Source organism: Mustelus asterias, chromosome 28, assembly GCF_964213995.1.
Source record: "Mustelus asterias chromosome 28, sMusAst1.hap1.1, whole genome shotgun sequence".
NCBI lineage: Eukaryota > Metazoa > Chordata > Chondrichthyes > Carcharhiniformes > Triakidae > Mustelus > Mustelus asterias.
Genome location: NC_135828.1, coordinates 16220550 through 16245172, shown reverse-complemented (window position 1 = coordinate 16245172; position 24623 = coordinate 16220550). Strand labels below are relative to the sequence as shown.

General features: G+C 45.3%; 1 protein-coding gene across 1 annotated transcript; it reads left to right on the top strand.

Annotated features, from left to right (window-relative positions):
* Nucleotides 1–61: 61 nt before the first annotated feature.
* LOC144480273 (dual specificity protein phosphatase 13B-like) lies at nt 62–15087 on the top strand. Its single transcript, XM_078199608.1, has 4 exons — nt 62–222; nt 7891–8052; nt 10885–11105; nt 13834–15087. Exons 2-4 carry the CDS (start codon nt 7892–7894, stop codon nt 14031–14033), a joined length of 582 nt encoding a protein of 193 aa, XP_078055734.1. The 5' UTR covers nt 62–222; nt 7891; the 3' UTR covers nt 14034–15087.
* The last annotated feature ends 9536 nt before the right edge of the window (nt 15088–24623 follow it).

Sequence of the window (24623 nt, the reverse complement as noted above, 5' to 3'; positions counted from 1 at the left end):
TCTTGCTTCCTGGCAGTTACCCAGGCTGACATCTGGCAGTAACCTGAGATGCTTTGTGTAGGTTGGAAGAGGACATCGCTCACAGACACGGTATCACATGTTTCACCCAGTAAACCGATAGGGGAGGGAATGCACACTGTCTCGCTTCTTAACCGGGGAACGGAGTAAGGAAGAGGAGTCTGCAAAAGTGCATTCACAGCCCTACATAAAGAACTAAAGAGGGTAAGTTCACAAATGACTTCTCTCTTAATAGGGGATAGAGATTATATCGGCTCAATTCTTACATGTCTGGTGACAGAGAGGATTCTACACTTTAGACGCGGGTAGTTGCGATTAGTGGAACAAATGTATGACGTTCAGCAGCCGGAGAGCTAAATGTGGTTGATTTTCCTCACCATGACCAGGCTGATCTTTGTTACCCTGTCTCAAACTTTTTAGCAGCCAATGAGTTAAGCAGTCATCGTTGTAAAATGGTGGCTGAGAACATGTCCCCAGTGTGTCCCACAAAAGCGAATGAATAAAGCAGGTTAGTAAAGGCTGAGTGGCCCATGATTCAGTGCTCTGATGGATTGTCTCAAGACATTAGAATGCAAATTCACATCTGCCTGAATGTCCTGATATCTCTGTCAACACCTGATCAATGAAGAAGTAACGTAGAAGTTAATGTCCTCAGATACAACCAAATAGAAACACTCATAGCTATCTCCCTTGTCAGAGAATAAAATTACTCCCATGTCTCAGTGACTTTAGGCAGTTATTTAATTACCCTTAATGTCAGGAATAAAAGAATGACTAGGGTAAGATTAGGGCCAGTCAAGGACAGTAGTGGGAAGTTGTGCGTGGAACCTGAAGAGATAGGAGAGGCGCTAAATGAATATTTTTCGTCAGTATTCACGCAGGAAAAAGACAATGTTGTCGAGGAGAATACTGAGATACAGGTTATTGGACTAGACGGGATTGAGGTTAATAAGGAGGAGGTGTTAGCAATTCTGGAAAGTGTGAAAATAGATAAGTCCCCTGGGCCAGATGGGATTTATCCTAGGATTCTCTGGGAGGCTAGGGAGGAGATTGCAGAGCCTTTGGCTTTGATCTTTCAGTCGTCATTGTCTACAGGAACAGTGCCAGAAGACTGGAGGATAGCAAATGTTGTCCCCTTGTTCAAGAAGGGAAGTAGAGACAACCCTGGTAATTATAGACCAGTGAGCCTTACTTCTGTTGTGGGCAAAATTTTGGAAAGGATTATAAGAGATAGGATTTATAATCATCTAGAAAGGAATAATTTGATTAGGGATAGTCAGCACAGTTTTGTGAAGGGTAGGTCGTGCCTCACAAACCTTATTGAGTTCTTTGAGAAGGTGACCAAAGAGGTGGATGAGGGTAAAGCAGTTGATGTGGTGTATATGGATTTCAGTAAAGAGTTTGATAAGGTTCCCCATGGTAAGCTATTGCAGAAGATACAGAGGTATGGGATTGAGGGTGATTTAACGGTTTCGATCAGGAATTGGCTAGCTGTAAGAAGGCAGAGGGTGGTGGTTGATGGGAAATGTTCATCCTGGAGTTCAGTTACTAGTGGTGTACCGCAAGGATCTGTTTTGGGGCCCCTGCTGTTTGTCATTTTTATAAATGACCTGGATGAGGGCGTAGAAGGATGGGTTAGTAAATTTGCGGATGACACTAAGGTCGGTGGAGTTGTGGACAGTGCGGAAGGTTGTTTCAGGTTACAGAGGGACATAGATAAGCTGCAGTGCTGGGCTGAGAGGTGGCAAATGGAGTTCAATGCGGAAAAGTGTGAGGTGATTCACTTTGGAAGGAGTAACAGGATTACAGAGTACTGGGCTAATGGTAAGATACTTGGTAGTGTGCCTGGACAGAGAGATCTCGGTGTCCATGTGCATAGATCCGTGAAAGTTGGCACCCAGGTTGATAGGGTTGTTAAGAAGGCGTACGGTGTGTTATCTTTTATTGGTAGAGGGATTGAGTTTCGGAGCCAGGAGGTCATGTTGCAGCTGTACAAAACTCTGGTGCGGCCGCACTTGGAGTATTGCGTACAGTTCTGGTCACCGCATTATAAGAAGGATGTGGAAGCATTGGAAAGGATGCAGAGGAGATTTACTAGGATGTTGCCTGGTATGGTGGGAAGGTCTTATGAGGAAAGGCTGAGGGACTTGAGGTTGTTTTCGTTAGAGAGAAGAAGGTCAAGAGGTGACTTAATAGAGGCATACAAGATGATCAGAGGACAGTGAGAGCCTTTTTCCTCGGATGGTGATAGCTAGCACTAGGGGACATAGCTTTAAATTGAGGGGTGATAGATATAGGACAGATGTCAGAGGTAGGTTCTTCACTCAGAGAGTGGTAAGGGCGTGGAATGCCCTGCCTGCAGCAGTAGTGGACTCGCCAACATTAAGGGCATTTAAATGGTCATTGGATAAACATATGGATGATATTGGAATAGTGTAGGTTAGATGGGCTTTAGATTGGTTTCACTGGTCGGCGCAACATCGAGGGCTGAAGGGCCTGTACTGCATTGTAATGTTCTATGTTCTTAATACATTGCTCGGTAAAATGAAAATGACTAATGTAAGCAAAACATTCAATCTAATAAATTTAAATCAAAAGTAAATAAATAGCTGGTATGGTTTCCACAAGTTATTCTTTGACTATTTTTAAACGTTGTTTAAATCTTTTTCAGTGGAAAGTCCGGGAGAAATCAACATTGGTTTCCTAAAGCGGGTTTATTTTTATGCGCGTGGGGATTGAAGTCAGGGGGTGAATTCTACAATTGGCTACAATTACACCTAGTGTGTCTTTGTCTGGCTCCTAATGTTGCACACGCAATAAATAGAAGCCAGTTGTAGGCCATGACCACAGCTCTAACTGAGATGACCAAATACAGCACAGACCCAGAAAGGGGCCAGTCTTAGCTACGAGAATGCCTATAATTTGATACAATGGGCGGCACGGTAGCACAGTGGTTAGCACCGCTGCCTCACAGCACCAGGGAACTGGGTTCAAATCCCGGCTTGGGTCACTATCTGTACAGAGTCTGCACATTCCCCTTGTGTCTGCATGGGTTTCCTCCGGGTGCTCCGGTTTCCTCACACAGCCCGAAAGACGTGCTGGTTAGGGTGCATTGGCCGTGCTAAGTTCTCCCTCAGTGTACCCGAACAGGCGCCGGAGTGTGGCGACTAGGGGATTTTCACAGCAACTTCATTGCAGTGTTAATGTAAGCCTACTTGTGACACTAATAAATAAACTTTAAAAAGATGCTGTTGCTGACTTTCAGAGAGAAGACTTGCATTTATATATTATAAATTTCCAAAAGGCGTTTGATAAGGTGCCCCATAAAAGGCTGCTGAAGAAGATTAGGGCACACGGAGTTGGGGGTAGTGTGTTAAAGTGGATTGGGGACTGGCTATCCGACAGGAAGCAAAGAGTCGGAATAAATGGGTGTTTTTCCGGTTGGAGGAAGGTAACTAGTGGCGTGCCGCAGGGATCGGTACTCGGGCCGCAACTGTTTACCATTTATATAGATGATCTGGAGGAGGGGACGGAGTGTAGGGTAACGAAGTTTGCAGACGACACAAAGATAAGTGGAAAAGTGAATCGTGTGGAGGACGGAGAAGATCTGCAGAGAGATTTGGACAGGCTGAGTGAGTGGGCGAGGATATGGCAAATGGAGTATAACGTTGATAAATGCGAGGTTATACACTTTGGAGGAAATAATAACAAATGGGATTACTATCTCAATGGAAACAAATTAAAACATGCTACCGTGCAAAGGGACCTGGGGGTCCTTGTGCATGAGACGCAAAAGCCCAGTCTGCAGGTACAACAGGTGATCAAGAAGGCAAATGGGATGTTGGCCTATATTGCGAGGGGGATAGAATATAAAAGCAGGGATGTCTTGATGCACCTGTACAGGGCATTGGTGAGGCCGCAGCTGGAATACTGTGTGCAGTATTGGTCCCCTTATATGAGGAAGGATATATTGGCATTGGAGGGAGTGCAGAGAAGGTTCACCAGGTTGATACCGGAGATGAGGGGTTTGGATTATGAGGAGAGGCTGAGGAGATTGGGTTTGTACTCGTTGGAGTTTAGAAGGATGAGGGGGGATCTTATGGAGACTTATAAGATAATGCGGGGGCTGGATAGGGTGGAGGCGGAGAGATTCTTTCCACTTAGTAAGGAAGTTAAAACTAGAGGACACAGCCTCAAAATAAAGGGGGGTCGGTTTAAGACAGAGTTGAGGAGGAACTTCTTCTCCCAGAGGGTGGTGAATCTCTGGAATTCTCTGCCCACTGAGGTGGTGGAGGCTACCTCGCTGAATATGTTTAAAGCGCGGATGGATGGATTCCTGAGCGGTAAGGGAATTAAGGGTTATGGGGATCAGGCGGGTAAGTGGTACTGATCCACGTCAGATCAGCCATGATCTTATTGAATGGCGGGGCAGGCTCGAGGGGCTAGATGGCCTACTCCTGCTCCTATTTCTTATGTTCTTATGTTCTTATGTTCTAAATCATTCGCGAAGTCCCAAAGCACTTTACAGCCAATACATGGCCAATGCTGTCAATTTGTACACAGCAAGCTCTCTGAATGGACAGAGACGTAAGTGACCAGATCATTTGTTCAATGTTAATAAAAGCCAAATGCTGCAGATGCTGGAGTTCTGAAACAAAAAACTCAAAATGATGGAAAAACTCAGCAGGTCTGGCAGCGTCAGTGGAGAGAGAAACAGAGTTAATGGGCAGAATTGTATGATCCCGTTCGTCCCGCCACTGATGCCAGTGAGAACGGAGAATTTGGTGCTCAGCCAAAGCTCCATTCACTACAGCGGGACCGGAGAATCCCAGCCACCGGCGAGGTCGGAGAATCCCGGCCATAGGCGAGGTCAGATAATCCCGGCCGCGGGCGAGGTCGGAGAATCCCAGCCGCGGGCAAGGTCGGAGAATCCCAGACACCAGCGAGGTCGGATAATCCCGGCCATGGGCAAGGTCGGAGAATCCCAGCCGCGGGCAAGGTCGGAGAATCCCAGCTACGGGCAAGGCCGGGGAATCCCAGCCGCGGGCAAGGTCGGGGAATCCCAGCCACGGGTAAGGTCGGACAATCCCGGCCACGGGCAAGGTCGGAGAATCCCAGCCACCGGCGAGGTCGGAGAATCCCAGCCGCGGGCAAGGTCGGGGAATCCCAGCCGCGGGCAAGGTCGGGGAATCCCAGCCGCGGGCAAGGTCGGGGAATCCCAGCCGCGGGCAAGGTCGGGGAATCCCAGCCGCGGGCAAGGTCGGAGAATCCCAGCCGCGGCTAAGGTCGGAGAATCCCAGCCACGGGCAAGGTCGGAGAATCCCAACTACGGGCAAGGTCGGAGAATTCCGGCCAATGTTGCGAGTCCAATAAGACTCTTCTTCGGAACTTGTTCTGTTCTAGGTGTTAGTTCAGGGGATGAATATCAGAACACCAGGAAAAATGTCCTGGTCCTCCTGAGAGGCCAAATCAGTTTAATATTTCATCTCAAAGACGCTATCCCTAACTGTGCAGCAGTCCCTCAGTATTGCATTAGTCTACCAGCCTAGAGTGAGTTCTGTGCAGCAGTCCCTCAGTATTGCATTAGTCTACCAGCCTAGAGTGAGCTCTGGGCTGTGACAGAATGCCCAGAAGGAGGAGTGGTTTGAGAAATGAAAGGCTTCACACGGTGGTGGAGATGGAGGGTGCTTCTCTGAACTCTGGGTTATGTTGCACCCTTGTAAAACACAGCGCAAATCTATCATTCAAACACTTCTATGGCTTTGCCCTTTTCTGAAAATCTAGATGTTCTGATCAAGAGAATTAATATCTGTATCTAGAGTAACTTCAGCAATTAAACTGCAATTTCCAACAAAGACACTCACAGGGTAACAATCAACAGCAAGCAATGATTCACACAATAATTAACATTTTTTATATAAAAGCTGATAGTAATAGTTCATTACATTCATTACTGGCAGAGCTTTGAGGCAGAGGGTCTAGACATAAGGACACAGGTTAATGTTCTCATTGATCTTCTCAGCAGTGAATGGGTAAGACAGATGGATTCTATCTCATCCTGTTTTAATTACTATTGCCGCTACCCAATGGCAGGGGAGCAATGGGAGACATGATGGAGTACCCTTTACCCTTGACTGTCTTTGTCTCCCATCTGTGGGTGTGAGTGACTGATAAAGGAGGGAAAATGAGAGAAGTAAAAAAATAGAGGCAGCAGCTTTGAATCAAATGAGATATTTCCACAAGACACACAGGAATCAAATACTCTTTCAGAATTTGGACCCTCCTCTATCCTAATGAGACACAAAGATACATCAAAACATACTACAAACTACATTTGTTTTGCAGCTTTGGTTCAAGGCTCATGAACTGTGTGTCAGTGAAGGGAGAACCCTCTGTGTAGTGAGAACATTCCAGGGCTAGTTACAGCAAAACTAATTCCCCTGGTTGGGAAGCAAGAACAAGGTGCCACGAGTTCAAGACTAGCCCGAGGCTATTTCGGATCCATTCATGGTAGGTAAGGTGTTAAAAGCTGTGGAACAAAGACATGGAAATAGAGTGAAAGTGTTATTCAGCCCCGGCCTAAGAGAAAATGGCAGAGCCAGCTCGAGGGGCTGAATGGCTAATTCCTGTCCTGTGACTAACCATTTCTCCTTTCAGAGTCAAATCTGACAGGGTCAGAGAATTGGCCAAAGCCAGGCTGTGAGTCCTTGCAAACCTAGAAAACTACAAAATGTTGTATAAGTCTGTTCGCAAATAAATCGAGAGTGAGAGACAAAGAGTACCCAGTTACACTAACATCATTTTGGAATAGATTTAGTCATCAGACTCTGCCATGGTGTCCCTTGTGGATAAGGTCAGGAAGAAAATGAAGCACAAATGGAAAAGTTGCCAACAATTAACTTTCAGCCTTTTTGTTAGGTCAGAATAATATTGTGCCTCAGGGTGAACTGTGACCCTGCATTCAGTAATGACACATTACACCCAAGGCTCGGGTAACCAATGCCACAATTAATCCAAAGATATTAATTTCCCCTAGATGGCCACTAACTGGCCATCCGACATTTGATTAGACAGTCAGACAGAGTGGACCGGAGCAAACGGGACCCTCAGATTCTGTTACCCCCCTCACTCCACCGAGAAACATAAAATCCAACCCCACAGTCAGACTCTGTTTACACAGAGCGAAAATCCAAAAGATCAAACAGTAAATATTCAAAACAAAACCCCAAATACTTTTTGTTAGAGAAAGCGCGTAACAGCTTAACAAACTATCAAGGGTATTTATCAATGGTAAAACAGGAAGCAGCTTCAGTATTTGTTAGTCATAAGTAAGGCTTCCATTAACACTGCAATGAAGCTATTGTGAAATTCCCCTAGTCGCCACACTCCGGTGCCTGTTCGGGTCAATTCACCCACATCTTTCAGAATGTGGGAGGAAACCGGAGCACCCGGAGGAAACCCACACCGATGTGGGGAGAATGTGCAAACTCCACACAGACAATGAGCCAAGCCAGGAATCGAACCCAGGTCCATGGCGCTGCGAAGCAGCAGTGCTAACGACTGTGCCACCGTGCCGCCCCCACTGTCCTACTGTGCTGCCCCTATTGTCCTACAGTGTCTTCCCCACTGTGCTACTGTGCCCCCCCCCCCCCACTGTGCTACCGTGCTGCCCGTATCTCAGGTAGAGAGTTTGCATTGCAAATTTACAGCTGAATTACAAGAAGAGAAAAAGCAGCGGCTCTCAAACTGATCCAACACTCATTTCCATTTACCTTCCTGGGCCTTTATTCTTTACCTTTTGAATAATCTGCAGAAACAGAGAATACAACTTCTAAAGGAATAATAATAATATTAATAAATCTTGCATTTCAGAATGGCTGCATTGAAGAAGGATTTTTTGTCAAGTTCTAGTTTAAAGATGAGAGGTGAGGATTATGAGCCTCCGAGTATCCCAGAGCTCAACCATCTCCTGTGGACCAGAGCCGCGTGTGGACATGTGGATCAAGTTTGGCCAAACCTACACCTGGGAGATGCGTAAGACCCCAGCTTACTAAAATATTGCTCAGTTATCTGCCTTAGTCATGTGAAAAGTAGGGGGGGGGAGAGTATTTTAGAAAGGAGCTAGTTTCCAATGGGAGAAGATTCCAGTGATTGGCAGTCTCACAATTTTAACCACCAGGTTTCATTTACATGACAGTGCCAATAGGGGGCAAGCGGGTGGCTAAGCCCCCTCGACCGCTTCCGGTAAGCGAGGAGGGGGGTGGGGGGGTGATTGGGAGGACAGAATGGCGGTGAGGGACCATGGGTCAGGGGTAGGACCCGAAAGGTCATTGATGCCCCCCTAAGCACCAAAAAAAATGAGTTTCAAATCTATTTTACCTTACGACAAGCCAGGTTAATGCTGCTTAACATTCTTAGGCTCTCGCCAGCTTTAGGTGACTATCTCATTCGCCTGCACAACTATTTAAATTGGAACTGAACAGAACCTGGGCGGTGAAGAACCTGCTTAATTTTAATGACCCAGCTGCTTAATTTTAATGACCCACCTGCCCGGTTTTTAACATCAGTAGAGATGTTCACTAAATTATTATGGCTAGTTTCACTGTTCTTTTTAAGGTTTCTTTATATTGTACATACCTATAACTTCATTTGTTTATTTAGTTTCAGGTGCACAAAGCTAATTCCATGTTCTACCCAAACTATTCTGCTTGAGATACATCTTAGCTCAGGCAGTATTCAGGAATGCCTTTGATGGGTGTTAGCCCCTTGCTTATGATAATGAGAGCCTGGCACCTGTTTAGGAATTGGTGAGAAAGTAGATTAGCTTTACAAGCTCCATGGCAGCCTATCCAATGGAAGACAAGGCAAGTTCATTTTTTTCCCATTGAACTTAATATGGAGCAGAAAAGCTGTTGAGACCTCCTCCTCCCTCCCCCTACACCCACCCCCACAAACTTAACCCCAAGGATTTACCTGAAGACCACCATCGAAGTCAGATGATTATGCTACAGACCCAGCTGGCGAACTGCACTGAAACATAAAATCGATACCTGCGAGATGGCCCATTCTGGCAATGCGGGCCTGGACATTTCATCCAAGTATTTCATAGGACGCTCAAAGCAGCTGTGTAGGTTGAGGCTGTGGTTAAGAAGGCGTATGGTGTACTGGCCTTCATCAATCGAGGAATTGAGTTTAGGAGTCGTGAGATAATGTTGCAGCTATATAAGACCCTGGTCAGACCACACTTGGAGTACTGTGCTCAGTTCTGGTCGCCTCATTACAGGAAGGATGTGGAAGCCATAGAAAGGGTGCAGAGGAGATTTACAAGGATGTTGCCTGGGTTGGGGAGCATGCCTTATGAGGATAGGTTGAGTGAGCTCGGCCTTTTCTCCTTGGAGAGACGAAGCATGAGGGGTGACCTGATAGAGGTGTATAAGATGTTGAGAGGTATTGATCGAGTGGATAGTCAGAGGCTTTTTCCGAGGGCTGAAATGGTTGCCACAAGAGGACACGGGTTTAAGGTGCTGGGGAGTAGGTACAGAGGAGATGTCAGGGGTAAGTTTTTCACTCAGAGGGTGGTGGGTGCGTGGAATGGGCTGCCAGCAACGGTGGTGGAGGCGGATTCGATAGGGTCTTTTAAGAGACTTTTAGATAAGTACATGGAACTTAGTAAGATAGAGGGTTATAGGTAAGCCTAGTAATCGCTAAGGTAGGGACATGTTCGGCACAACTTTGTGGGCTGAAGGGCCTGTATTGTGCTGTAGTTTTTCTATGTTTCTATGTTTCTATCAGGAGTCAGGGAAATTCCCAACCTTCCCACACTCCATGGGAGAAAGTGCCCTCAAGCACGGGGTTTTCGTTGTGAGGGGACGCGGCGGCGGCTGCAGTCCAGTTGGCCGATCATGGAAAATGTTTAAAGGCAGCCACAAGGCAGCTGAGTGCCGAGGGTGGGCTGTTTAAAAGGTCTGCCTCGGTTCTGTAGAAGAAAAACAGAAAGGTTCTTGGGCAATTGCACACCCTCACACTCTTCATGCCCCATCCATGCCACCTTATGGCCCTCAACCACTTCCAATGGCCCCTCATGCCTTCCATGCCAAGCTATGGCCCTTCCATGCCCATTCATCCATTATACACCATGTATAACAATGAACTAAATAATTACAGTAGAATGTGTAAAAAAAAGCTTTAAAAAGAGCCATTCACTGATAAATTTCCACTTTCTTGAAAATTGCGACAGCCCAATAAAAGTATCAATCATCAGTAGTCATTAACGTATCAATAGCAGAAACTATAAGCACTTGAAACTTCTTACCCTTGAGTAAATGTTTTCTCTGGGGCTCAGGTGTTTTAGTAGTGTAATGGATGCCTGGACCCTCAGCCAAGAATACATGATGAGGATTGGCTGAAAGTCCAGCAATCTGTTAACCTGTTGAAACAGCTGAGCCCCAGGGAACACATTGCTTGATTGATAGCTCTGACTCTCTGGTCTATGCTGTCAATTTCACAATGGTTATTTACACAAGATAAGATCCCCCCCCCGAGGTGCCATGACCCACATCTCTTTGAAAACCCGACTCCATGAACATTGCGGAGGACTAGGGCATGCCTGCCCTGCCAGGTCAGGAGAGCAGGGTACAGAATTTTGACCAGAACCAGCCCACATTGTAAGAATTCAAAACCCCCGGGAATGAGGTTTGGAAATCCAGGAATTGGGACTCACCCACCATTTCTAAAAGATCCCCGACTCGGTGAAAATCAAGCCCATGGTCTGGGCAGTGAAATGGCCAATCATCAGAACCAAACAAGATGCATTTTTAGCTCTGAATGTTCTCAATGAGATTAACACAATGGTTTAATGTTCTCCAGGTGGACAGCTCGAGATAAAGCCACTTTAAAGAGATTGAGGATTACCCACATTCTCAATGCTGCTGATGGAAGATTCAATGTTAACACTGGAGCCTCATATTACAAGGACATGGGAATACATTACTATGGAGTGGAAGCTTTCGATGACCCAAATTTTAATCTTAGTCCCTTCTTTTACCCAGCTGCTAAATTCATCAGAGCTGGACTAAACGCAGTCGGTGGTAAGTAGATGTTTAACGCAATTTCAAACTAAGGTCGGAAGTCAATCTTCCCACTTGGCTGCTTCCTGATGTGCCTGTTTTATCCCATTTATATTTGTGGTGGAATAACTAGTGAGGGAATACTCCAGGATCCTCTGCAGAAATGGTCCTTCTTCTGATATTAATCCACAGATGACCAGGAAACCATTGTCAATTGTCAGAAAAACCCATCTGGTTCACTAAGTCTAAGTCTATTAAGTCTGTTTATTATTGTCACAAGTAAACTTACATTCACACTGCAATGAAGTGACTGTGAAAATCCCCTAGTCGCCGCACTCCGGTGCCTGTTCGGGGACACTGAGGGAGAATTTAGCGTGGCCAATGCACCTAACCAGCACATTTTTCGGAGTGTGGGAGGAAACCGGAGCACCCACAGGAAACCCACGCAGGGACGGGGAGGACGTGTAGACTCCACACAGACAGTGGCCCAAGCCGTGAATCAAACTCGGGTACCTGTGAGGCAGCAGTGGAAATCTGCCGTCCTTGCCTGGTCTGGCCTACATGTGACTCCAGAACCACAGCAATGTGGTTGACTCTCAACTGCCCTTCAAGGCCAACTAGGGACGGGCAATAAATGTTCGCCAGCCAGCGACGCCCATGTCCCACGAATGGATAAAAAAGGAACAAAGTGGAATTCCATCTGGCACAATTTGCTGCCTGTGCTAGTTTAACTCTTTGTATGAGGCACTGGAAGGTACGATAGTCCATGGGGCCTAATCTATGAAAAGGCCACTCTGAGAAAGCCAGACTTTAATTGTTGAACTCATATGAAGGGAGGTGATAGAGATAGAAGCAGTTTTTATCTGAACTGTTGGTTGCTATGGTGGTATCAGGGCCCTATAAGCCTGGTGTTCCTGTCCACATTGATAATTGGCAATTTGTAAAATTGTCCTTGAGGGCTTGAAGGATTATAAAATGCAGAATGAGTGAAAAAAATGATAATATGATCTAGCTGTAGTCCGTTTCTAGCAGAAAGGATAGGATTAAAGATCAGCACATTGTCTAACACTAAATATTAATTTACACTATACAAAATGATTGCTCGACAAGATGGCATCTTATGAAGGAGAACACGTAAGACTAGAAGGGTAGAAACAGAGAAACTAGAAGCAGGAGGAGGCCATTTGGCCCTTCCAACCTGCTCCATCATTCATTTTGATCATGGCTGATCATCAAATTCAATATCCTGATCCCCCCCTTCCCCCTTATCCCTTGATACCCTTTAGCCCCCTAAAGACGCCTAAGAAATTATAAGATTTTGACCTTCCTTGGAGAAGGACACCTCACATCACTCACCTGCATTTATATAGCGCCTTTCACATAGAAACATATATCAAGCTGCTTCACAGAAATAGGAAAATACACAGATAGTGAGCCAAGGGGGAAAGACCAGGAATGGTTTCTGACAATTTGGGTAATATTATCCTGCCCTCTCACTCGTTCTCCTACACATAGAATCATAGAATCCCTACAGTACAGAAGGAGGCCATTTGGCCCATCGACATTGCACTGACCGCAATCCCACCCAGGGCCTGTTCCCGTAACCCCACACATTTACCCTAGCTAGTTCCCCTGACACTAAGGGGCAATTTAGCATGGCCAATCCACCTAACCCGCACATCTTTGGAGTGTGGGAGGAAACCGGAGCACCCGCAGGAACCCCACGCAGACACGGGGAGAACGTGCAGACTCCACACAGACAGTGACCCAAGCCGGGAATCGAACCTGGGTCCCAGGCGCTGTGAGGCAGCAGTGCTAACCACTGTGCCACCGTGTCACCCCACATACATAGGCAACAACATGAATATCATTCACAGGAGCTGGCGTTGACAGTAGCTGTTTGGAAATGTGTGTTGGAACCAGCATTCGTTCTGTTTTGGTAATTATTGATGTAAAAAGCAAACACACACAAGTTAAAAGTACCCATTATTGAACCATTCTTCAAGCCAGCCATTCTGGTGACCTTTGTAAGGCACCCAACTCACTGCCAAATGCCACCTAGAATTAGGCCAATGGCAATTTGCAACTGGATTGAGACAATACAAACTAACATCACTTGGGACACCTGCAGCCAGTGGGGAAATTGGAACAGCCGCAGCTTAGTCTGGGCTGGGTGCAATCTCAGATCACAGGAATGAAAGGACAGCATAGCTAACCCATTGTAGCACTTAGATTCCCTTCGTCGAGTTAACAATTTAAAAATCATTTCAAGAGAGATGTCGGGCAGTATGGTAGCACAGTGGTTAGCACTGCTGCCTCACAGTGCCAGGGACCCGGGTTCGATTCCCAGCTTGGGTCACTGTCTGTGTGGAGTCTGCATGTTCTCCCCGTGTCTGCGTGGGTTTCCTCCGGGTGCTCCACTTCCCTCCCACTGTCCAAAGATGTGCGGGTTAGGTGGATTGGCTGTGCTAAATTGGCCCTTAATGTCGGGGGGGACTAGCTAGGGTAAATGCATGGGGTTATAGGGATAGGGCCTGGGTGGGATTGTGGTCGGTGCAGTCTCGATGGGCCGAATGGCCTCCTTCTGCACTGTAGGATTTTATGGTTCTATGAATAAAGAGCTATTATAGGATAATATGAACAAGTTAGTGGAGTAACCACCTCATATCATAGGTCATCTAATTTAGAAAATCAGTCACTCCTACACCCAGCGTTGTGTGCTGATATGGGGATTTATTCTGTTTTGCAGGTAAAGTGTTTGTTCACTGCGCTATGGGAATCAGTCGAGCAGCGACCCTGGTCCTTGCGTTTCTAATGATCTGTGAAAAGATGACTCTTGTTCAGGCGATTAAAACAGTGAGCGCCCATCGAAATGTTTCACCCAACAATGGCTTCCTCAGTCAACTCCGAGAGCTTGACAAAGACCTCATGAGAGAACGGAAAAGGTGACAGGACCCTGAACGCTAAAGGCGTGATTACCTCACCAAGGCTTCATTTGCAAAGTGACGCGATCGAAAGGAATTCTACACACCAAAAATAAACAGAGATTGAATGAACTTTCAATTCAGTTCAGCACCTTTGTGGGTATCTGTGAACTGATGTGCTGTTGTTTATTAGATTGATGTAGCTTTATCGGCACCCAAGCTTACTGTTTGTATTTATCTTTTGGGTCAGTAACAATGGTTCAATCAAAATTCCTGAGCACTGATGCAGTGGAATAAATAGTTCAGAGATTTGTGGTTTGATGTAATGTGTTTAAGACAGTGATACTTATTTATAAGTGTTTGAGGATTTAATAAAGACTTGCACTTCTCTGGTGCCTTTAACGACCACCGCACATCCTGAGGCACTTTACAATCAATGAAGCACTTTTGAACTGTAGTCACTGTTGAAATGTTGGAAATTCAGCTGCCAATTTGCGCACAGCAAGCTCACACAAACAGCAAAGTGGTAATGACCATGTGTACTGTTAATTGAGGAATAAGAATGTTCCAGAACACCGGGAGGAACTCCTTTCTTCGTCCTCACAATGGAATTTTATTACCTGAGAAAGGTCTTAGTTTAATGTTCTATCCAAACAACGCACCTGCCTAGTTTGTTGCGTTTAAGTCCTGGACTGGGATGTAAACCCGAGAACCCGATGACTCAGAATAAAGAGCAACTGAGCCAAGGCTGACCCAATAGAGCAGTCCAGGTTTGTGGGCGGCCATATTTGTTTCAAGTTAATGTTGACCGGATTGGGGATGTGAGGAAACTCCACTCTGCCATCCAAGAGGGAATTGGTTATCCCGTCAACACATCAGGAATGTCCACAGATAGACCTTACACTGAGAGTCACGAAAACTTGAAGGTTTATCGCATGTCTAATGGACGGCCAGCATTTATGAAGACGCCCACAATCATTTTTCCTTAGTGTTTCTAGCTGGTTTGCAACACATGTTTACTCACATTATGTATTTATCTCTAAAAGGATTAATAAATTGCAATGTGTTATAACCAACCATCAATTGTCCTGTGGTTCCAATTCATTGTAAACACATCAACATCTTGTTTCTATTTATTCGTCACAGTTGTTTTTGCCTTTGTCATGTGGTGAGGCTGCATTTAATACTCTCCTTAGTCTTCCCTAGAGGGTGGTGGTGTGCCCCCCATGAATAGATGTGAGGGCTTTTCCATGGGAATTTCATAGTTTTGAACTAGCAAAGATGGAAAGAAAATATTCCCACATCCTGGAATATTTGTTGTTGCAGATTAAAATTACGTTCTCTGGTGGAGGAGGGGAGGGGAGAGGAGGAGGGAGGTGGGTCAGGTGGATCTCTGGTGGGGGGGGGGGGGGGGGGAGGAGGGAGGCGGGCCAGATCATTCTCTGGTTGGCGGGGGGGGAGCAGGGAGGTGGCCCAGATCATTCTCTGGTGGGGGGGGGGGGGGGGGAAGGAGGGAGGCGGGCCAGATCGTTTTCTGGTGGGGGGGAGGGGGGGTCCGCTGCCACTCTGTGTGCGATTGGTGGGGGGGAAGTGGGGCAGGGGGTCGCAATCGGTCTGGCTAGCAGGGGGTTGGGTGGATAAGGGGGACAGTTATGTTGTGGAGATGGGGCGATGTCTGTGGGGGCCACAGAGATGTGGCAGGGGAGCGTTTTTCATTTTTCTTTACTGCGCATGCGTAGTTGAAGGCTCTGATTGGAGCAGCAGTGTTTCGAGCGCGATAAGCCCCGCCCACAGCGTGATTCAGATTCGCTGCTATTTTTTCAGGCAGTGTGTGTGTGGGGGTGCCTGAGAACAGGTTTACAAGTTGGATCTGGATCACTCCCAGATTCAGTACTTAGAATCAAAATGGTAAAATCGGACCCATTGTGTCCTTGCCTGTGTCAAACAATGATGTGATCTGGAGGGGAGAAGTTAATATAGATTGGCAATTGGCAGCATTAGATTTGTCCTTACGTATAGAAAGAAACTGGATAATTCCCCACATTGCCAGATAGATGGAAATGTCATAAATATAGCATATTGGCCTGGATAGGAGATTCTCAGATGCAAACAGTCTTTGACATGATCCATAGCCTTCATAGTATTCATTGTACGCAACTACATCTTAATGCTATGTGGAGGGACCTGATGCTATTGTTATGGTTCAGGTCAGAAGCTCCAAAGTGTTTTATGAAGCCAGCCTGAATCATAAGTTTTGCATTTTGAATTTGGCTAGGATAAGCATGAAATGTTCCACTTCAGGTATAGAACATAGAACATAGAACAGTACAGCACAGAACAGGCCCTTCGGCCCACGATGTTGTGCCGAGCTTTATCTGAAACCAAGATCAAGCTATCCCACTCCCTATCATACTGGTGTGCTCCATGTGCCTATCCAATAACCGCTTAAATGTTCCTAAAGTGTCTGACTCCACTATCACTGCAGGCAGTCCATTCCACACCCCAACCACTCTCTGCGTAAAGAACCTACCTCTGATATCCTTCCTATATCTCCCACCATGAACCCTATAGTTATGCCCCCTTGTAATAGCTCCATCTACCCGAGGAAATAATCTTTGAACGTTCACTCTATCTATCCCCTTCATCATTTTATAAACCTCTATTAAGTCTCCCCTCAGCCTCCTCTGCTCCAGAGAGAACAGCCCTAGCTCCCTCAACCTTTCCTCATAAGACCTACCCTCCAAACCAGGCAGCATCCTGGTAAATCTCCTCTGCACTCTTTCCAGTGCTTCCACATCCTTCTTATAGTGAGGTGACCAGAACTGCACGCAATATTCCAAATGTGGTCTCACCAAGGTCCTGTACAGTTGCAGCATAACCCCACGGCTCTTAAACTCCAACCCCTGTTAATAAAAGCTAACACACTATAGGCCTTCTTCACAGCTCTATCCACTTGAGTGGCAACCTTTAGAGATCTGTGGATATGGACCCCAAGATCTCTCTGTTCCTCCACAGTCTTCAGAACCCTACCTTTGACCCTGTAATCCACATTTAAATTAGTCCTACCAAAATGAATCACCTCACATTTATCAGGGTTAAACTCCATTTGCCATTTTTCAGCCCAGCTTTGCATCCTATCTATGTCTCTTTGCAGCTTACAACAGCCCTCCACCTCATCCACTACTCCACCAATCTTGGTGTCATCAGCAAATTTACTGATCCACCCTTCAGCCCCCTCCTCTAAGTCATTAATAAAAATCACAAAGAGCAGAGGACCAAGCACTGATCCCTGTGGCACTCCGCTAGCAACCTGTCTCCAGTCTGTAAATTTTCCAGCCACCACCACCCTCCGTCTTCGATCAGACAGCCAGTTACCTATCCAATCGGCCAACTTTCCCTCTATCCCACACCTTCTTACTTTCATCATAAGCCGACCATGGGGGACCTTATCAAACGCCTTACTAAAATCCATGTATATGACATCAACTGCCCTACCTTCATCAACACACTTAGTTACCTCCTCAAAAAATTCTATCAAATTTGTGAGGCACGACTTGCCCTTCACGAATCCATGCAGACTATCCCAGATTAATCTGCATCTTTCTAAATGGTCGTAAATCCCATCCCTAAGGACCTTTTCCATCAATTTGCCAACCACCGAAGTAAGACTAACCGGTCTATAATTACCAGGGTCATTTCTATTCCCTTTCTTAAACAGAGGAACAACATTCGCCATTCTCCAGTCCTCTGGCACCATCCCCGTGGACAGCGAGGACCCAAAGATCAAAGCCAAAGGCTCTGCAATCTCATCCCTTGCCTCCCAAAGAATCCTAGGATATATCTCATCAGGCCCAGGGGACTTATCGACCTTCAGTTTATTCAAAACTGCCAGTACATCCTCCCTCCGAACATCTATTTCCTCCAGCCTATTAGCCTGTAACACCTTCTCTTCCTCAAAAACATGGCCCCTCTCCTTGGTGAACACTGAAGAAAAGTATTCATTCATCACCTCGCCTATCTCTCCTGACTCCATACACAAGTATGATTCAAAAGATCCACCAGGGAGCTTTTACCAAACAAAGTTTATTTAAGAGTATAGTTAACATGTATAGTAAGAAAATTAGCAAGAACTTTTATCAAGTACAAGCAAGAAACAAAACAACCACTATAATGTATAAATCTTAATGAATATCTCTAATATGTTCCAATTATAACCAAAACCCATAGACAACAAAAAAATCAATTTCACAGATTTATCACTGCACAGGCTAAAGCTCACATGATACTGGAATCCAGTTCACACAGTTGAATGTTGCTTTCAAATGATCTTGAAAACTCAGAGCAGTTTGTAGTCGTATCAACTCCCCAAAACATCAAAGCACAGGTTCTTTACTGTAGCATAGCAACAAGCTTTTCTTTCAGCTAACTGGTAAAATTTTCAAAGTAAAACAGAGAGAGAAAGAGACTTCTTTTCCAGCTTGCTTCTAAGACTGCCTCCAACACTGCAGCCAAAATGAAACTAAAAACAATCCTCGTCACCTGACCTGCGCACAGTTCTTTCCTCCTCTCACAATGACATCACCTTTACAACAGAGAGCATGTTTTTAAAAAAAACATCTTAAAGGCCCATTAACATTACACTATGTTCAATACCATCATCTCACATTGATAGAGACCATAAACAGGGTGGACAGGGTGAAGGTAATTGTTTGTTGAGTGATGTTGGTTGAAGACATTTGCAACTGCCTCATGCTGACTGAAGGGGGGTGGAGGGTGGATTCTCTTGGAGCCACTTCTCCTACCTGTTAGCTGCCTGATCATCCACCACCTCACCCGACTAGATGGAGGAGGGTGACAGAACTGTCTCTGATCCATTTGTTGTGAACCTTTCTGCCTTTGGTACATTGCAGCGTAATTTACAGGTTAGAGCCTTATTCTATAGTAGATCCCATATTGCTTCAGGCTCCCCCTTCCAAATGATACCAGAGTTGGACCCCCAGCAGTTGTAGTTGCTGTCTATGGGTAGTTCATGAATCTTGAGCTTTGAAAACAGGATTTATCCCTTATCCCACTTTGCATTGACATGGTGATACCACACTGAGCATTCGATTCTCATTGTGAAGATAAAAGTGTATCTTCACAAAGACTATCAATTGGTCGCCCCGTCAACCCAGGGCTTCAATGGACACAAATGTTGGAAAGAGCAAAGTAAAATGACTTTTCCATCCTGGGGAACATCCATTCGACCCTCAGGCGCAGTCTGAGTAATATCCAGAAAGATACAGCTTCAGTATTCTCCCAGTAATATACAGCAGGTGGGTGGCACGGTGGCTCAGTGGTTAGCACTGCTGCCTCATAGCTCCGGGGACCCGGGTTCGATTCCCAGCCCAGGTCACTGTCTGTACAGAGTCTGTATATTCTCTGCGTGGGTTTCCTCTCTGTGCTCCTGTTTCCTCCCACAGTCTGAAAGGCATGCTGGTTAGGTGCATTGGCCATGCTAAATTCTCCCTCAGTGTACCAGAACAGATGCCGGAGTGTGGCAACCTAGGAGATTTTCACAGTAACTTCATTGCAGTGTTAATGTAAACCTACTTGTGACACTAATAAATAAACAAAATAATATCCAGAAAAATACAGCTGCGGTAATCAGTCCCAATAATATTTGTGTATATATTAATGTTTAATTTGCTTGGCCAAATACACCAATGTTTCCCAGGTGTGTGTTTGTAGTTTCAGAAGCTGAAAGATTTTGCAATTTTCGTTTTTTTACAGATGTGGTCATCACTGGTTAGGCCAGCATTTAGTTCCCATCCCACTTGCCCTTGAGAAGTGGTGGTAAGCTGCCTTCTTGAACTGTTGCGGTAGTAGGTACACCCACAGTGCTGTTAGAGAGGGAGTGCCAGGATTTTGACCCAGTGACACTGAAGGAACAGCAATATATTTGCATATTAGGATGGTGAGTGGTTTGGTGGGACCCTTTAGGTGGTGGAATTCCCATGTGTCTGCTGTCCTTGTCTTTCTAGATGGTAATGGTCTCAGGCTTTGAAGGTGCTATTGAAGGAGCCTTGGTGAGTTCTTGCAGTGTCTCTTGTAGATGGTACACACTGTTGCTATTGTGCATCAATGACTGCGGTGGTGAATATTTGTGGAGTGGGTGCCAACTAAGTGGCACAGTGGGGCAGCACAGTGGCTCAGTGGTTAGCACTGCTGCCTCACAGTGCCAGGAACCCAAGTTCGATTCCCAGCTTGGGTCACTATCTGTGCGAAGTCTGCACGCTCTCCCCGTGTCTGCGTGGGTTTCCTTCTGGTGCTCCAAAGATGTGGGAATTCGGTGGATTGGATGTGCTAAGTTGACCCTTAGTGTCAGGGGGACTAGCTAGGGTAAATGCATAGGGTTATGGGATAGGGCCTGGGTGGGATTGTGGTCGGTGGAGACTTGATGGGCCGAATAGCCTCCTTCTGCACTGTAGGATTCTATGATTCTATGAAGAGTGTTGCCTCCTCCCAGATGGTGTCAAGCTTCATGAATGTTGTTGGGGCTACACTCATCCAGGGAAGTGAAGAGTATTCCATCACACTCCTGACTTGTGCCTTGTACATTACAGACAGGTTTCGGTGAATCAGGAGGTGAGTTACTCGCTGCAGAATTCCAGTCTCTGATCTGCTCTTGCAGCCACAGTATTTATGTGGATAGTCCAACTTAGTTTTTGGCCGATGATAATCCATAAAATGTTTCTAGTGTTTCAGCGATGGTAACATCATTGGTTGTTAAGAGGAGATGGTTAGATATCATTGAAGGTCACTGATGAAGCAGCCGCAGGTGGTTGGGCCTCGGACACTATCCTGAAGAACTCCTGCAGCGATGTCCTGGAAGTGAGATGATTGACATCCAGTTACCAGAACCATCTTCCTTTGTGCCAGGCGTGACTCCAACCAATGGAGAGTCATTCCCATTGACTCCAGTTTGCTCGTGCTACTTGATGCCATACTTGGCCAAATGTGGCCTTGATGTCACGAGCAATCACTCTCACCTCAAAAGAGTTCAGCTCTTTTGTCCATGTCTGAACCAAGGCTGTAATGAGGTCTGGAGCAGAGTGACCCTAGATAACTCAAACCGAGTGTCTGTGAGCAGGCTATTGCTGAGTAAGTGCTGTTTGATAGCACTGTTGATGACCTCTTCCATCACTTTACTGGTGATTGAGAGTGGATGGACGGGGCAGTAATTATTGGATTTGTCCTGCTTTTTGTTAAGCGATCATGAGTAGACTGAACATTTCAATCATATCTTATTCACTGCAGCCTGCAGCAGACAGCAGAGGAACATTCCATTCAATTTTGCAGCCCTCCTGTTAAATGCAATTGAAATTCAGCCAAATATTGCAACTTTACAAAAGCGATTTTAAGAGCCAGAGTTGTGTGTTTGTGATAATGAAAACCAGAGCAGAGAAGGAATTATCTCAAGCTCGGAGCTGGAAGTGACAGAACTCTCACAATTTAACAAGGTTCTGTGATTCTTCCACGACCCAGAATATAATGAATATTTGTCTGATTTTGTAGATATTTTTAAGATGTCTCCACTTCACCAACTGATCGTGAAATAAAATGACAAAGTCCTCTCTGAAGACGGGCACGTGAGGTGTGGAGATGGTCAGTTTGCGGAGTTGTGTTTGGTCAGCTCAGTGGTGCCAGGGGTATTTGAATAGCTAAAAGGATTTGCTTGCTACAGATTAATGACACATCACTAAACCTGACTGTTTACAGAGCTCCTGGAATGTCACTTATAACATTGCTCCTAGAATACTGATTGCATCATTGTTCCAAAAAAAAACTGGATGCTGGTCTGCAGTTGCTGTGGAAACAAATAGCATTTGTCATCCCCACACATTGTAATGTCCTGACAAGGCACCAAATTCCTGTTATGATTTGAATGGAGGAATGAATCAGCATCGAGCATTTTCTCTTCATTGCTGGGATTCTTTGGATGCAGATAACGCAATAATCAATAGGCAGTTTAATACAGGAATTGGACTCTGCCAGTGAGTGATAGTTAATATCGTATTGCTAAGGATGCACCATAGAAAGCATTCTTTCCGGTTGTATCACAGCTTGGTATGGCTCCTGCTCTGCCCAAGACCACAAGAAACTACGTGAATGTAGCCCAATCCATCACGCAAACCAGCCTCTCATCCATTGACTCTGTCTACACTTCCCGCTGCCTCGGAAAAGAAGCCAGCATAATTAAGGACCCCACGCACCCCGGACATTCTCTCTTCCATCTTCTTCCTTCAGGAAAAAGATGCAAAATTCTGAGGCCACGTACCAACCGACTCAAGAACAGCTGCTTCCCTGCTGCTGTCAGACTTTTGAATGGACTTACCTTGCATTAAGTTGATCTTTCTCTACATCCTAGCTATGATTGTAACGCTACATTCCGCACTCTCTCATTTCCTTCTCTTTGAACGGTATGCTTTGTCTGTATAGCGTGCAAGAAACAATACTTTTCACTGTATGCTAATACATGTGACAATAATAAATCACATCAACTCAAATCAAAGGATACGATTAATAGTAAATGCCACGTTGTTCAAACCTAAGAAGGGAAACTTGAAACAATTATCCTCAACCATGTTTGAAATTTGTATAGTTTGAGGAGAGATTTCAAATGCAGAGAATGATGTCTCTTCATGATTTTAATAACGTAAATGCTTATTAAATAGACGAAAAATAAACTAAAAAGGCATTTAACTTAGGCAATGGCCCTACACATTACTACAATTTTAAACAGTTCCAAACTATTTTAACTTAACTGCCTTCAGAGCTAACTCTCCCCAATCTGTACCACAACACCATACAGAATTTAAGATCTATAAAAATCCAGTAACTGTTACCACACATGGCTTTGACGTCTCTTGGAATCGCTTCTGAGGTAAACCAACAGCTTACCAGGCATCCTTCACACACATTGCTTGCTGGGAGGTAAACAGCAATTCTTGGTGTTAGCTAAGATCTGAAAAAACAACAGCTCCTCTATATAGGTTTCAGTATCCACTTAAGTACGTTTTCCCTTTGATTTCTTCCTTATCTGACCTAATTTCTTCAGCTTTCCGCTTTGACAAAGGGTCATCTGGACTCGAAACGTCAGCTCTTTTCTTTCCTTACAGATGCTGCCAGACCTGCTGAGATTTTCCAGCGTTTTCTCTTTTGGTTTCTAACTTCTTTAGAATTGCCCTTTTCCAGTTTTTGAGAGTTTAAAAGCAAAGTAAACTCATTTTATCCACCTTCCTTCACACCTTGTGTCCCTTCCTTTGAATCCTTAACGACCTATGCAACATTCTCCATCCGTTGTTACTAAATTATCTTAAGTAAGCATCTGTTTGCAGTGTTGTTAGACTCATTAACACATCAAATTCACTAGTTCTATTCACACAATCACTCTGTCCCTGCCTTAATTATCTTACTCATATACTTGCATAGTTAATGACCAGAACATAACCCACAGAATATGCTCCAATATCTTGGATTTCCATGATATTTTCATGACAGCGTAATATTTTTTAAAATAGCTTTGCAATTTGGGAGTAAGTATCTTTTTATAAACTTGTTATGAATAAACAAGTAAATAAGATCAATGCATCCAAGAATCATTGATTGGAGTCAATAATATTTGTTACACACAGAATCCATCTCAACATACCTCAGACAGTATTATTGTGACCTCTTCAAGAGATCATAGAAACCCTATAGTGTAGAAGGAGGCCATTCAGCCCATCGAGTCTGCATCGGCAACAATCCCATCCCAGGCCCTATCACCACAACCCCACACATTTATCCCTCAAACCTACACATCCCGGGACACTAAGGGGCAATTTAGCATGGCCAATCACGCACATCTTTAGACTGTGGGAGGAAACCGGCGCACCCGGAGGAAACCCACACAGACACGGGGAGAATGTGCAAACTCCACACAGACAGTGACCCAATGCTGGGAATCGAACCCAGGTCCCTGGAGCTGTGAGGCGGCAGTGTTAACCATTGTGCCACCATGCCGCCCATTGCCACTGTGCCACCCATAATTGTGTCCAGTTTAGCACACCATGCTTAGGAAAGATGCTGAGCCTTGGAGATGGTAGTGAGGAGTTTAACTAGAATGATACTAGAGATGGAAAAACACAGTTATGTGCAGACACGAGAGAAACGGGAATTGTTTTCCCATTGAGCAGAGAGGGTTAAGGAGAGATTTAGTAGTGTCCAAAGTTATAAAGTGTTCAGCTGGAGTGAATAAATTGGCAGGAGGGTTGGTAATTAGCGGGATACCGGATTGAAGACAAAAACACACCTGAAGCGACACAGTGGGAATCTTCTGCAGAGTTTTGATCATCTGTATCGCTTTGCCTGAAAAAACAAAGTTTCAAAAGCGACTTTCCAATAGGGATAAATATTTGAAAAGGAAATATTTGCTGGGCTTTGGAGAGAGTGGAGGTGAGTTGGACTGTTGGGGCAGCTTTCACAGAACTAGCACAGGGCGATGGCTGAAGGGCTGCTATTTGTCTTGTATTTCAATGATCCCTCAGGCTGTGATTTCTCAATTCCTCCCAATATGTCTCAGGCTGGATTC

Bases quoted from the DNA above. Each gene is read 5' to 3' on its own strand.
- LOC144480273 (XM_078199608.1), top strand. From the start codon at position 7,892: ATGGCTGCATTGAAGAAGGATTTTTTGTCAAGTTCTAGTTTAAAGATG. The intron at 8,053-10,884 runs GTAAGACCCCAG...AATGTTCTCCAG, and splicing joins AACCTACACCTGGGAGATGC to GTGGACAGCTCGAGATAAAG. The intron at 11,106-13,833 runs GTAAGTAGATGT...TCTGTTTTGCAG, and splicing joins TGGACTAAACGCAGTCGGTG to GTAAAGTGTTTGTTCACTGC.